Below are 16,362 nucleotides of genomic sequence, written 5' to 3'. Positions count from 1 at the left end.
TTACACTGTGAACTAGGTGCTTTTACATCTTGACAGAGCTGATCTTACACTGTGACATAGGTGCTTTTACACTCTGACAGAGCTGATCTTACACTGTGACCTAGGGGCTCTTACACTGTGACAGAGGTGAGCTTACACTATGACCTAGGTGATTTTACACTGTGACAGAGCTGATCTTACACTGTGACCTGGGTGCTTTTACACAGTGACAGAGCTGATCTTACACTGTGACCTAGGTGCTTTTACACCTTGACAGAGCTGATCTTACACTGTGACCTAGGGGTTCTTACACTGTGACAGAGCTGAGCTTACACTGTGACCTAGGTGATCTTACACTGTGACAGAGTTGATCTTACACTGTGACAGAACTGATCTTACACTGTGACCTAGGTGCTTTTAAACTGTGACAGAGCTGATCTTACACTGTGACCTAGGTGATCTTACACTGGGACAGAGCTGAGCTTACACTGTGACATAACTGATTTTACAGTGCAACAGAGCTGATCTTACACTGAGATTTTATACTCGACAAAACTGATCTTACACTGTGACCTAGGTGATTTTACACTGCGACAGAGCTGATGTTACACTGCGAATTAGTTGATTTTACACTGCAATAGAGTTGACATTACAGTACGACAGAGCTGATCTTACACTGCAACAGAGCTGATTTTACACTGTGACATAAGAGATTTTACACTGTGGTGGAACTGATCTTACACTGTGACCTAGGTGCTTTTACACCTTGACAGAACTGATCTTACACTGTGACCTAGGTGCTTTTACACTGTGACAGAGATGAGCTTACACTGCGAAAGAGCTGATCTTACACTGTGACCTAGGTGCTTTTACACTGTGACAGAGCTGATCTTACACTGTGACCTAGGTGATCTTATACTGACAGAGCTGATCTTACACTGTGACCTAGGTGCTTTTACACTGTGACAGAGCTGAGCTTACACTGCGACAGAGCTGATCTTACACTGTGACCTAGGTGCTTTTAAACTGTGACAGAGCTGATCTTACACTGTGACATAGGTGATCTTACACTGCAACAGAGCTGATCTTACACTGTGACGTAGGTGATTTTACACTGTAACAGAGCTGAGCTTACACTGCAACAGAGCTGATCTTACACTGTGACCTAGGTGATTTTACACTGTAACAGAGCTGAGGTTACACTGCAACAGAGCTGATCTTACACTGTGACCTAGGTGCTTTTACACTGTAACAGAGCTGATCTTACACTGTGACCTAGGTGCTTTTACATCTTGACAGAGCTGATCTTACACTGTGACCTAGGTGCTTTTACACTCTGACAGAGCTGATCTTACACTGTGACCTAAGGGCTTTTACACTGTGACAGAGGTGATCTTACACTGTGACCTAGGTGATCTTACACTGTGACAGAGCTGATTTTACACTGTGACCTAGGTCATCTTACACTGTGACAGAGCTGATTTTACACTGTGACCTAGGTGATCTTACACTGTGACAGAGTTGATCTTGCACTGTGACCTAGGTGCTTTTACGCCTTGACAGAGCTGATCTTACACTGTGACCTAGGTGATCTTACACTGTGACAGAGCTGATCTTACACTGTGACAGAACTGATCTTACACGGTGACCTAGGTGCTTTTACACTGTGACAGAGATGAGCTTACACTGCGACCTAGGTGATCTTACACTGCAACAGAGCTGATCTTACACTGTGACCTAGGTGATTTTACACTGTGACAGAACTGATCTTACACTGTGACCTAGGTGCTTTTAAACTGTGACAGAGCTGATCTTACACTGTGACATAGGTGATCTTACACTGCAACAGAGCTGATCTTACACTGTGACGTAGGTGATTTTACACTGTAACAGAGCTGAGCTTACACTGCAACAGAGCTGATCTTACACTGTGACCTAGGTGATTTTACACTGTAACAGAGCTGAGGTTACACTGCAACAGAGCTGATCTTACACTGTGACCTAGGTGCTTTTACACTGTAACAGAGCTGATCTTACACTGTGACCTAGGTGCTTTTACATCTTGACAGAGCTGATCTTACACTGTGACCTAGGTGCTTTTACACTCTGACAGAGCTGATCTTACACTGTGACCTAAGGGCTTTTACACTGTGACAGAGGTGATCTTACACTGTGACCTAGGTGATCTTACACTGTGACAGAGCTGATTTTACACTGTGACCTAGGTCATCTTACACTGTGACAGAGCTGATTTTACACTGTGACCTAGGTGATCTTACACTGTGACAGAGTTGATCTTGCACTGTGACCTAGGTGCTTTTACGCCTTGACAGAGCTGATCTTACACTGTGACCTAGGTGATCTTACACTGTGACAGAGCTGATCTTACACTGTGACAGAACTGATCTTACACGGTGACCTAGGTGCTTTTACACTGTGACAGAGATGAGCTTACACTGCGACCTAGGTGATCTTACACTGCAACAGAGCTGATCTTACACTGTGACCTAGGTGATTTTACACTGTGACAGAACTGATCTTACACTGTGACCTAGGTGATCTTACACTGTGACCTAGGTGCTTTTACACTGTGACAAAGCTGATCTTACACTGTGACCTAGGTGCTTTTAAATTGTGACAGAGCTGATCTTACACTGTGACCTAGTTGATCTTACACTGCAACAGAGCTGAGGTTACACTGCAAGAGAGCTGATCTTACACTGTGATCTAGGTGCTTTTACACTGTAACAGAGCTGATCTTACACTGTGACAGAGCTGATCTTACACTGTGACCTAGGTGATTTTACACTGTGACAGATCTTATCTTACACTGTGACATAGGGGCTTATACACTGTGACAGACCTGAGCTTACACTGCAACAGACCTGATCTTACACTGTGACCTAGGTGATTTTACACTGTGACAGATCTGATCTTACACTGTGAACTAGGTGATTTTACACTGTGACAGATCTGATCTTACACTGTGACATAGGCGCTTATACACTGTGACAGAGCTGAGCTTACACTGCAACAGAGCTGATCTTACACTGTGACCTAGGTGATTTACACTGTAACAGAGCTGAGCTTACACTGCAACAGAGCTGATCTTACACTGTGACCTAGGTGCTTTTACACTGTAACAGAGCTGATCTTACACTGTGACCTAGGTGATTTTACACTGTGACAGATCTGATCTTACACTGTGACATAGGGACTTATACACTGTGACAGAGCTGAGTTTATACTGCTACAGAGATGATCTTTCACTGTGAACTAGGTGATTTACACTGTCACAGAGCTGATCTTACACTGTGACCTAGGTGCTTTTACACTCTGACAGAGCTGAACTTACACTGTGACCTAGGTGATTTTACACTGTGACAGGTCTGATCTTACACTGTGAACTAGGTGATTTTACACTGTGACAGATCTGATCTTACACTGTGACATAGGCGCTTATACATTGTGACAGAGCTGAGCTTACACTGCAAAAGAGCTGATCTTACACTGTGACCTAGGTGCTTTTAAACTGTGACAGAGCTGATCTTACACTGTGACATAGGTGATCTTACACTGCAACAGAGCTGATCTTACACTGTGACCTAGGTGATTTTACACTGTAACAGAGCTGAGCTTACACTGCAACAGAGCTGATCTTACACTGTGACCTAGGTGCTTTTAAACTGTGATAGAGCTGATCTTACACTGTGACCTAGGTGATCTTACACTGCGATAGAGCTGATCTTACACTGTGACCTAGGTGCTTTTACATCTTGACAGAGCTGATCTTACACTGTGACCTAGGTGATCTTACACTGTGACACAGCTGATCTTACACTGTGACCTAGGTGCTTTTACACTGTGACAGAGATGAGCTTACACTGCGAAAGAGCTGATCTTACACTGTGACCTAGGTGCTTTTAAACTGTGACAGAGCTGATCTTACACTGTGACCTAGGTGCTTTTACACAGTGACAGAGCTGATCTTACACTGTGACCTAGGTGCTTTTACGCCTTGACAGAGCTGATCTTACACTGTGACCTAGGTGATCTTACACTGTGACAGAGCTGATTTTACACTGTGACATAGGTGATCTTACACTGTGACAGAGCTGATATTACACTGTGACAGAACTGATCTTACACTGTGACCTAGGTGCTTTTACATCTTGACAGAACTGATCTTACACTGTGACCTAGCTGCTTTTACACTGTGACACAGATGATCTTACACTGTGACAGAGCTGATCTTACAATGTGACCTAGGTGCTTTTACACTGTGACAGAGCTGATCTTACACTGTGACCTAGGTGATCTTACAGTGGTACAGAGCTGATCTTACACTTTGACCTAGGTGATCTTACACTGTGACAGAGCTGATCTTACACTGTGACAGAACTGATCTTACACTGTGACCTAGGTGATCTTACACTGCAACAGACCTGATCTTACACTGTGTCCTAGGTGCTTTTACATCTTGACAGAGCTGATCTTACACTGTGACCTAGGTGATCTTACACTGTGACAGACCTGATCTTACACTGTGACCTAGGTGCTTTTACATCTTGACAGAGCTGATCTTACACTGTGACCTAGGTGATCTTACACTGTGACAGAACTGATCTTACACTGTGACATAGGTGCTTTTACACTGTGACAGAGCTGATATTACACTGTGACAGAGCTGATTTTACACTGTGACCCAGCTCATCTATGTACTCACTGCACAGTCTAAAATGTACTGTCATGGTGTCGCTATAGCAGTACAGGTGCAGACTCGTGTTTATACCTTTGTGTTCACTTCGTCAAACAAGGCAAACAAAAAGGTGTAGAGGTTTCCCAGGAAGAGGGCGAAGATGCGTCCCAGTTGCCACTTGAGGGCAATTCGAGGATGGTAGTCCTCCAGTTCAGCAATGGTCTCAAACAGAGGAGGACACACCAAACCCAGCAGAGACATGACGATCTCTACCTGTCCAGAGCAAGTCAAAATCACAAACATCAGACACAGAAAAGTAAACATTAATTATTGCAGTTACAGCAGTAATGTTATTCAGTGTTGTGTGGGCCGCCCAAGAGGAGTTACTGCTGACCTAACACCAGAGGGCACCCTGCCTGTCGTCGTGTTTCAGGCACCAGAGGGCGCAGTCGCCACAGGAGTCCACCAGGTGCTCGGAGCTGACAGCTGTCACACATCATCATTCATCACATCACATCCATAAAAGCCTGGGAGAGACATCATAACTCTGCCGAGTTAGCAGCTTACCCGTTAGGTAACCTTACTCAGCCATTCTGTGCCGTACGCACACGTTGTTTCAGCAGAGCTTTTTGCAGTCGTTAACCTTTTTGTACACTTGCAGCTTGTAGCCGAGTTTGTGAAAGTTGGAAGGAGTTGGCGTACCCACTCCTCACTCCAGACTTGTTAAGTGTTACATAAGGCACTGCACGTACTCTGTGTTCCTGTGTTTGGAGGTGGAGGTTTTTCCCTCAGGAAGGAACTGTATTTTTGCTGACTGTTTGCTGGGTGTACACACACCCACCTTTAACCTGTGTCTGTTCCTGCCAGCAGTACCGGATCTGACAGCTGGAAGCAGTGGCCACCTGGGGACTCAGGACTTGGCGGCTCCAGTGTGTTGCAGGTCTCCGTTGGCGGTGGAACCTCGTGGGTCCCGGCTCTTCTCTGGATAGGCTTCTCCTACCCTCGGGCCTGCCCACGCGTCAACTTTTGTGTAGACTGATTGACAGACTAAAAACATATTTGGTTGTTGTGCACATTTGCAGAATAAATTGTTATTTATTCGGACTTCCTATTGGCCGTTCATTTACGCCCCCTGTCGTGGGTCTGTGTACTTCACTTTCCCAACATTTCCGGTTGTTATTATGTGTTTGACCAATTACATCACATGACCATCATTACCTCGTTCTTTTCGTACCAGCTGAGGTCATCTCTGTTGGCAAACTCCTGTGACCGCTTCACCACAAAGTAGATGAGGTAACCACTGCCACAGAGGCTGCAAGTGATCAGGAAGTTTGCCAGGACTCGGAGAAACCTCCTCAGGTGAATGTTCTCATCCTTCTGGTTCTCCTGCTCATCTACTATGGACTCCTGTTCTTGTCATGGAGGAGATTTGCAGTAAATAGAACACTTAATGTACCATTAACAATGCAGGACACATTAATTCTCTGCAATCTAGAAACTTAAGAATATAGTAAGAATATATTTATCTGTTAAATTATGTAAAGGTCTCAGCTTAAAATAGGTTTATATGAAAAAAAATGTTGCAAGGTTATAATTTAAATTGATATAAATAACACACACACACATACACATATATACATACATACATACACACACACACATATATATATATATATATATATATATATATATATATATATATATATATATATATATATATATATATATATATATATATATATACACACAACCCCATTTCCAATGAAGTTGGGAAGTTGTGTAAGATGAAAATAAAACAGAATACAATGATTTGCAAATCCTCTTCAACCTATATTCAATTGAATACACCACAAAGACAAAATATTTAATGTTCAAACTGATAAACTTTATTGTTTTTGTGCAAATATTTGCTAATTTTGAAATGGATGCCTGCAACACGTTTCAAAAAAGCTGGGACAGTGGTATGTTTACCACTGTGTTACATCACCTTTCCTTCTAACAACACTCAATAAGCATTTGGGAACTGAGGACACTAATTGTTGAATCTTTGTATGTGGAATTCTTTCCCATTCTTGCTTGATGTATGACTTCATTTGTTCAACAGTCCGGGGTCTCTGTTGTCATATTTTATGCTTCATAATGCACCACACATTTTCAATGGGCGACAGGTCTGGACTGCAGGCAGGCCAGTCTAGTACTCGCACTCTTTTACTACAAAGCCACGCTGTTGTAACACGTGTAGAATGTGGCTTGGCATTGTCTTGCTGAAATAAGCAGGGACGTCCCTGAAAAAGACGTTGCTTGGATGGCAGCATGTGTTGCTCCAAAACCTGGATGTACCTTTCAGCATTGATGGTGCCATCACAGAAGTGTAAGTTGCCCATGCCATGGGCACTAACACACCCCCATACCATCACAGATGCTGGCTTTTCAACTTTGCGCTGGTAACAATCTGGATGGTCTTTTTCCTCTTTTGCCTACAGGACACGACGTCCATGATTTCCAAAAACAATTTGAAATGTGGACTCATCAGACCACAGCACACTTTTCCACTTTGCATCTGTCCATTTCAAATGAGCTCGGGGCCCAGAGAAGGCGGCGACGTTTCTGGATGTTGTTGATGTATGGCTTTTGCTTTGCATAGTAGAGTTTTAACTTGCACTTGTAGATGTAGCGATGAACTGTGTTAACTGACAATGGTTTTCTGAAGTGTTCCTGAGCCCACGCGGTAAGATCCTTTACACAATGATGTCGGTTTTTAATGTAGTGCCACCTGAGGGATCAAAGGTCACGGGCATTCAATGTTGGTTTTCAGCCTTGCCACTTACGTGTAGAAAGTTCTCCAGATTCTCTGAATCTTCTGATTATATTATGGACAGCAGATGATGGAATCCCTAAATTCCTTGCAATTGAATATTAAGAAACATTGTTCTTAAACTGCGGGAGTATTTTTTCATGCAGTTGTTCACAAAGTGGCCCCATCTTTGCTTGTGAATGGCTGAGCCTTTTGGGGATGCTCCTTTTATACCCAATCATGACACTCACCTGTTTCCAATTAGGTGTTCTTTGAGCATTCATCAACTTTCCCAGTCTTTTGTTGCCCTGTCCTAACTTTTTTGAAATGTGTTGCAGGCATTCATTTCAAAATGAGCAAATATTTGCACAAAAACTCGTTTTTTTTTTTTTTTTTACATTTTACACAACATCCTAACCTCATTGGAATTGGGGTTGTACATACATATAGTGGGGGGGGGGGGGGAAGTATTTAGTCAGTCCCGGATTGTGCAAGTTCTCCTACTTAGAAAGATGAGAGAGATCTGTAATTTTCAACATACGAGGTATATACATACACTCAACAAAAATATAAATGCAACACTTTTGGTTTTGCTCCCATTTTGTATGAGATGAACTCAAAGATCTAAAACTTTTTCCACATACACAATATCACCATTTCCCTCAAATATTGTTCACAAACCAGTCTAAATCTGTGATAGTGAGCACTTCTCCTTTGCTGAGATAATCCATCCCACCTCACAGGTGTGCCATATCAAGATGCTGATTAGACACCATGATTAGTGCACAGGTGTGCCTTAGACTGCCCACAATAAAAGGCCACTCTGAAAGGTGCAGTTTTGTTTTATTGGGGGGGATACCAGTCAGTATCTGGTGTGACCACCATTTCCCTCATGCAGTGCAACACATCTCCTTCGCATCATCCGTGAAGAGAACACCTCTCCAACGTGCCAAACACCAGCGAATGTGAGCATTTGCCCACTCAAGTCGGTTACGACGATGAACTGGAGTCAGGTCGAGACCCCGATGAGGACGATGAGCATGCAGATGAGCTTCCCTGAGACGTTTATGACAGTTTGTGCAGAAATTCTTTGGTTATGCAAACCGATTGTTTCAGCAGCTGTCCAAGTGGCTGGTCTCAGACGATCTTGGAGGTGAACATGCTGGATGTGGAGGTCCTGGGCTGGTGTGGTTACACGTGGTCTGCGGTTGTGAGGCTGGTTGGATGTACTGCCAAATTCTCTGAAACGCCTTTGGAGACGGCTTATGGTAGAGAAATGAACATTCAATACACGAGCAACAGCTCTGGTTGACATTCCTGCTGTCAGCATGCCAATTGCACGCTCCCTCAAATCTTGCGACATCTGTGGCATTGTGCTGTGTGATAAAACTGCACCTTTCAGAGTGGCCTTTTATTGTGGGCAGTCTAAGGCACACCTGTGCACTAATCATGATGTCTAATCAGCATCTTGATATGGCACACCTGTGAGGTGGGATGGATTATCTCAGCAAAGGAGAAGTGCTCACTATCACAGATTTAGACTGGTTTGTGAACAATATTTGAGGGAAATGGTGATATTGTGTATGTGGAAAAAGTTTTAGATCTTTGAGTTCATCTCATACAAAATGGGAGCAAAACCAATATTGTAATTTGTGTTTCTGTGTCATGTAGAAGTTGTAGATATTAACACCACCACATGGTGGAAGCAAAAGCTTTAGAGCGACAATTCCTACTGTACAGTAAATTCTCTGAACATTAGACAAAAACTGACATTTGTTCCAAAGGTGTGTATGGTTCCCATGGTTACCTTGAAGCTGGTGGTGATGGAGGCATACTTATTGTCAGCGGTTTCTGCATTTCCGATGAGGTAATCCCAGCTGGTGAACATCTTCCAGGCGAAGGTAAACTCTCCTTCTTCTCCGTCTCCACCGCCAACATCAGCGTTCTTTGCCATCCTGAATGCACACATTAAAAAATGTTTTATATATATATATATATATATATATATATATATATATATATATATATATATATATATATATATATATATATACACATTTTCAGCTTCCAAGAATTGTGTACAGATCCTTGCAACACGGGGCCGTGCATTATCCTGCTGCAACATGAGGTGATGTTCTTGGATGTATGGCACAACAATGGGCCTCAGGATCTCGTCATGGTATCTCTGTGTATTCAAAATGCCATCAATAAAATGCACTTGTGTTCTTCATCCATAACAGATGGCTGCCCATACCATAACCCCACCGCCACCATGGATCACTCGATCCACAACATTGACATCAGAAAACCGCTCACCCACACAAAGCCACACACGCTGTTTGCCATCTGCCCTGGACAGTGTGAACCGGGATTCATCCGTGAAGAGAACACCTCTCCAACGTGCCAAACGCCAGCAAATGTGAGCATTTGCCCACTCAAGTCGGTTACGACGACGAACTGGAGTCAGGTCGAGACCCCGATGAGGACGACGAGCATGCAGATGAGCTTCCCTGAGACGGTTTCTGACAGTTTGTGCAGAAATTCTTTGGTTATGTAAACCGATTGTTTCAGCAGCTGTCCGAGTGGCTGGTCTCAGATGATCTTGGAGGTGAACATGCTGGATGTGGAGGTCCTGGGCTGGTGTGGTTACACGTGGTCTGCAGTTGTGAGGCTGGTTGGATGTACTGCCAAATTCTCTGAAACGCCTTTGGAGACGGCTTATGGTAGAGAAATGAACATTCAATACACGAGCAACAGCTCTGGTTGACATTCCTGCTGTCAGCATGCCAATTGCACTCTCCCTCAAATCTTGCGACATCTGTGGCATTGTGCTGTGTGATAAAACTGCACCTTTCAGAGTGGCCTTTTATTGTGGGCAGTCTAAGGCACACCTGTGCACTAATCATGGTGTCTAATCAGCATCTTGATATGGCACACCTGTGAGGTGGGATGGATTATCTCAGCAAAGGAGAAGTGCTCACTATCACAGATTTAGACTGGTTTGTGAACAATATTTGAGGGAAATGGTGATATTGTGTATGTGGAAAAAGTTTTAGATCTTTGAGTTCATCTCATACAAAATGGGAGCAAAACCAAAAGTGTTGTGTTTATATTTTTGTTGAGTATATATATATATATATGTGTGTGTGTGTGTGTGTGTGTATATATATATATATATATATATACACACACACACACAAAATAACAACAACACCAGCACAAGACTGCCGTGTAGACTCACGTGCGAATCACAACCATCAGGCTGTAGCCAAAGGTTCCGATCCCAACCATGAGGTAGGATAGTGGGAGCCTGAATTTCAGCAGGCCGATGGTCCTCTGGTTGTTGTAATACCCGTAGAACAACACGGAATATTTGCAGTAACCCTGAGGGAAAAAAAGACATCAGTGCTACTTTTTTAAACAGTAAAATTAGATATATTTTTCATATAAAAGCACAAATAATATCTAATTCACGTTGAAGTCCATGAGGACAGAGTAATCTTGAGCAGTGTCCTGCTCTGCTCTGGGGACAGTCTTTCTGGGAATGGACCCATAAGGAAGGCCCATCAAAACCTGGAAAACAAAACAAACTTTAAAAAATGTAAAGAATTTAATTTTTTTCTCTCTCCATAAAACATAAATATATTCTTTCAGCCTTCAGACCCCAAAACATGAACTCATCCAAAAGTAAGATTATTTCATGTTTGAAATTTCTTCTTAATCACACCATTGTGTATTGTATTCTATTATAACTAATTTTTATTGTATTAATTTATTATTATAATGAATATTTTTCATTCTTATCCTTGGAATCTCACTATTCTACTGTAATCTCCCTGTCATTCACACACATACACACACACACACACACACACACACACACACACACACATGCACACACAAACAAGATCTTGCTTCTACTAACTTTCAATCCCCTTCTCTCCAGAGCATACCTCCATCTCTCCAGGCTCAACCTGATCCTCACTCTCACAAGAGATCAGAACGTCTTCACATTACAACAACATAAAAACATCAAAAACAATGTTTGTGTATTGTGCTGTATGGTTAATAGTGAGCAGGACTGAATTGAACTGAAAACAGGGAAAAATAAAAATAAAATAAAATGTTTAAAAAATTCAGGCATATGGCTCAACATCAGTTGACCTCAGGGATGACCACCAGACCAAACGTGAAGCCAAAAAGAACGAGGTTCATGCCATACATCCAGCGCAAGAAGATAAAGTACGATGCCACAGATGATCCAAAGTGACCTGAAGGAAACAAGATTAAAGATGTTCACTTTGACAGCAGGAGAATATAAATGAATTATTTTTTTTTTTTTTAAAAAGAGAAAACTTACTTTCCACCTCTTTGATCTTCCTCTCCCAGGGGATACAAGCTGTTCTGAAATTTTCAAAATCTCTTTGGAACTTGATCCATTTCTGAGATTAAATACAGCACATGAACAAAAAAATTAAGAGACCATGTGTGTGAGGAAAAAAAACAAGGAAAGAAAGAAAAGAGCAAAAGATTTATTTGTTTCTAACCTTTGTCATCATCACTTTGTAGGCATACCACCTCCGGCCTTTTCCTTTTCCCAATGCTCCTTCAAACTTATCGACAAACTGCTGAGCCTCCCTGAGAACAGACCAGGTGAAGACTGACTTTTACACTGACGATAACAACAACAGTTCACCTGCAGATATCATGATTTAAGAAATTTATTTTCAATTTCAATTTATTTTCCTTTATATAGCGCCAAATCACAACAGAGTTGCCTCAAGGCGCTTCACACAGGTAAGGTCTAACCTTACCAACCCCCAGAGCAACAGTGGTAAGGAAAAACTCCCTCTGAGGAAGAACCCTCAAGCAGACCAGATTCAAAGGGGTGACCCTCTGCTTGGGCCATGCTACTGACACACTTGACAATACAAATATACAAGAAATTTTGGGAGTCCATGCTGGTGTCCAGGATGGGAGGCTGGCTGGGGAGGAATACATTTTATGATTTACATACATGTATAATTTAGGAATGTAATATTTTGTAGGTGATATATGAATTTCCGCAAACATTTCCTGGAACGGAAGGTGTAATGTGAACCAGCCTCTAATTAACCATCTGTCTATATACTGGGAGACGTGTGTGTGTGTGTGTCCCTCTCCTGTCCAAACAGCACCTCAGAATTGAGCCAAACTTGACACACATATACTCTGACATATGGGGCGGGACATAGGCTACTAAGCACTTTAGTAGTAGTAGTAGTAATAGTAGTAGTAATAGCAGGTGTCTCTTCTTGAGGCAGCTTTAGTCATGCCCTAACAGTTCTCTGGAATCCGGGATAGGTGGGAGGTGATAGCTTTGTTGGTGAAGATAAAGTTTTCATTTGAGTCTCTGAATCAAACCTATCCTGGGATGTGTAATCGGCCAGTGACTCATAACCCAAGTGTTTGCTTTGAGCTAGAGAAAAAAAAAACAATAATTTTACTGTAAATATTGCAAGGTTATGAAACAGCACGCGCACACACACACACACACCTGAATGTACTACCCAGCCTCACCATGTTATACTGTACTATAAATATCTTGGAATTAATTATTATTAGAATTATTTATTTTTCTGTGAATATCACATCATATATAAATATTCACAGAGTGATGTTATATCAATATTACGGAAGCTCTGAACTGCCACTGTGGATTCAATCATTTTGGCTGGGCTATGTCGTTTGAATGAGTTACAAAGTCATTTTAACATATTATAAAGTCGTTTGAACGTGTTACCAAAGTCATAAAACATACTGTCAAAGTTGTTCGAACGTGTTTTAACCTACCTTTTGACAAGTCTTTCTAACCACTTAGACTACTGTATATGTTTTAACGACTTTGACAATACGTTCGAACAACTTTATAATATAACGACTTTAACAACACGTTCAAACGACTTTGTAATATGTTAAAACAACTTTGTAATTCGTTCAAACGACATAGCCCAGCCAAAATGATTGAATCCACAGTGGTAGTTCAGAGCTTCCATACAAAATGATGAGGAACTGTTTTTTAAAAAATAAATGTATAAATAAAATCAAAAAGGATTTCTAATTTTCCATTTCAAAGTTGTATTTGAATGATCCATTTCAGCCCGTATGGTTCAGGGTTTTTAGGTCATCTCTACCGGAGGTGTGTGAGCCTCCGTTTCATCCTCCATGGTTTGTTCCTGATGTTGGCGATCAGTTTCTTCTTTTCTTCCACCTCCTCCATCAGCCGGGCCATCTCTCCCTCTGACATGGAGTCCTCCTCTTCCGAGTTTGAGCTGGAATCAGATGAACTGGAGGAGGAAAGAAAAAGAGGATCTGGCCTGACTGAAGTTTGAAAACACGACACTGCATACATCAGGAGTTAATATCTGCTGTTGCTGGAAATCTTTAAAGAACAGCACAAACTGTGTGTCAGATCATAAACAACCTCACATTTCTTCATTTTGAGGACACACATTATGTTTCCACCCACAGCTTCAGTTCTGCTTGACAAACTTATTTTGTCAATTTTGACCAAAAATAAGTTACTTCAAAAGCCAAAAAGCGTCGGCATGGTTATATTGAGAAAACAGGAGCTTTTTTTCCTAAAGTGAACAACACAACACTTCTTAGTGTTTATTCAGACGTTATGCAAGATGCGGCACAGATCATGTGCATTTTGAACTTCCTGGATGGAAGTGCAGGAATGTCCTGCAGTTCCAATATTTTGGATGTATGTGTTTTAGTGCCAGAACAGAGAACGACAAGTTCTTGCCAAATATTGTGTGTAGTTCCTCAGCAGAATGCAAATATGAAGGCTGTGTGAGAGCACAAACATGTCCCATTGCTGATTTTGGCCAAATTTGCATCCCGGTTCCCACAAGTGTCTTGTATTGAAGACTGCGATGTGCAGCGACGATGCACTTTTCAACACAGCCGTACTAATCTTCACCGCTGCACCGCGCACAGCCACTGCATACCACTGTGCATGATCACTGCCGGCTCTGGTCAATGAAAACACTCACTGCTTGCTTTAAAACGGAAATAAAAATCTGCAAAATATTTTAATTGTGGCCTATAATTGTAGCTGGCATTAAAATAACTGAGCAGCCAAATCCACATTTAAGCAGAAGTGATTTATTTCAAGATGCACGAATACGCTTCTTTGACTCCTCCCTTGTTTTCACTCTGGGACACCACAGCAGATCCAAGGTAGAACTGCATGTTGATTTGGCACAGGTTTTACACCGGATGTCCTTCCTGATGCAACTCTACATGTAGAAATGTGGCAGGGGTAAGGTTTACAGCGGGAACCTTCCACCCTGAAACCAAACGCACAGCTCCCTTTTTGTCACAACAGTACAGTACAGCGAATGCAACACCGCCCTTGCTGCGGCAATTCTCCAGTCAATCTTACGCTCCATTGTCCCCTCACTTGTGAAGAAGACCCCGATGTACTTGAACTCCTTCACTTGGGGCAATACCTCATTCCCTACCCGGAGTAGGCAATCCATCGTTTTCCTGCTGAGAACCATGGCATCAGATTTAGAGGTGCTGATCCTCATCCCAGATGCTTCACACTTGGCTGTGAACGGATCCAGTGAGTGCTGGAGGTCACAGGCTGATGAAGCCAACAGGACCACATAACCTGCAAAAAGCAGTGATGAGACCCTGAGCCCACCAAACTGGAAACACTCCTCCCCCCAACTACGCCTCGATATCCTGTCCATGAATATCACAAACAGGATTGGTGAAAAGGCACAGACCTGGCGGAGACCAACCCCCACCGGAAAGGAGTCTGACTTACTGCCGCCGAGCACTCAAACACAGCTCTCGCTTTGTGAGTGCAGAGATTGGATGGCCCTGAGAAGGGACCCCTCACTCCATACTCCTGCAGCACCTCCCACAGTATCTCCCAGGGTACCCAATCATACGCCTTCTCCAAGTCTACAAAACACATGTAGACTGGATGGGCATACTCCCAGGCCCCCTCCAGGATCCTTGTGAGATTGAAGAGCTGGTCAGTTGTTCCACGACCAGGATGGAACCCGCATTGTTCCTCTTCAATCAGAAGTTCGACTATCAGCTGAGCACCCAAACACAGCTCTCGCTTTGTGAGTGCAGAGATTGGATGGCCCTGAGAAGGGACCCCTCACTCCATACTCCCGCAGCACCTCCCACAGTATCTCCCAGGGTACCCGATCATACGCCTTCTCCAAGTCTACAAAACACATGTAGACTGGATGGGCATACTCCCAGGCCCCCTCCAGGATACTTGTGAGATTGAAGAGCTGGTCAGTTGTTCCACGACCAGGATGGAACCCGCATTGTTCCTCTTCAATCAGAGGTTCAACTATCAGCCGAACCCTCCTTTCCAGCACACTGGAGTAGACTTTACCAGGGAGGCTGAGTAGTGTGATGCCCCTGTAGTTGGCACACCCTCTCTGGTCCCCTTGTTTAAATATGGCGACCACCACCCAGTTTGCCACCCCTTAGGCACTGTCCCAGACCTCAACGCAATGTTGAGGTGACATCTCATCCAAGACTGTCCCTCCACACCCAGAACCTTCAGCATTTCTGGATGGATCTCATCAGCCCCTGGGACCTTACCACTGCAGAGTTGTATGTATCAGGTTCTACTGGCAGAGCAGGCAGGACACAATTGCAAAACGCAGACAAACAGCTCTGTAGAATAGTGGCATTTACTTGTTACAAAAGCAGGGGTCGGTACACAGAAAGGCAGTCTAAAAAGAGCAACAGTAACACAATGATCAGGCAAGGGCATGGTCCAGGTACACAGGCAGGTTGTCAAAAAACATGATGAGGCAGTCAAGGCAAGGCCAGAAACACGAGAAACAGAGCTAGAAAGAGGCAC

The 16,362-nt window shown here is 43.0% G+C and overlaps 1 protein-coding gene across 2 annotated transcripts in view; it reads right to left on the bottom strand.

Annotated features, from left to right (window-relative positions):
- The window catches only part of tmc2a (transmembrane channel-like 2a), a 51,045-nt gene that overhangs the window by 19,786 nt on the left and 14,897 nt on the right, over window positions 1-16,362 (bottom strand). For both annotated transcript variants that reach the window (XM_034192443.1, XM_034192444.1), the window contains exons 4-12: window positions 13,646-13,798; window positions 12,020-12,110; window positions 11,833-11,914; window positions 11,637-11,743; window positions 10,947-11,045; window positions 10,714-10,856; window positions 9,280-9,427; window positions 5,897-6,085; window positions 4,772-4,951 (exon numbers count right to left, since the gene is read on the bottom strand). In XM_034192443.1, the coding sequence (XP_034048334.1) occupies window positions 4,772-4,951; window positions 5,897-6,085; window positions 9,280-9,427; window positions 10,714-10,856; window positions 10,947-11,045; window positions 11,637-11,743; window positions 11,833-11,914; window positions 12,020-12,110; window positions 13,646-13,798 (1,192 nt within the window). The remainder of the gene's footprint in view (window positions 1-4,771; window positions 4,952-5,896; window positions 6,086-9,279; window positions 9,428-10,713; window positions 10,857-10,946; window positions 11,046-11,636; window positions 11,744-11,832; window positions 11,915-12,019; window positions 12,111-13,645; window positions 13,799-16,362) is intronic.

Source organism: Thalassophryne amazonica, chromosome 17, assembly GCF_902500255.1.
Source record: "Thalassophryne amazonica chromosome 17, fThaAma1.1, whole genome shotgun sequence".
In the NCBI taxonomy this organism is placed as follows: domain Eukaryota; kingdom Metazoa; phylum Chordata; class Actinopteri; order Batrachoidiformes; family Batrachoididae; genus Thalassophryne; species Thalassophryne amazonica.
Note: the sequence above shows the minus strand (reverse complement) of the source record. Positions and strands in the feature narration are given on the sequence as shown.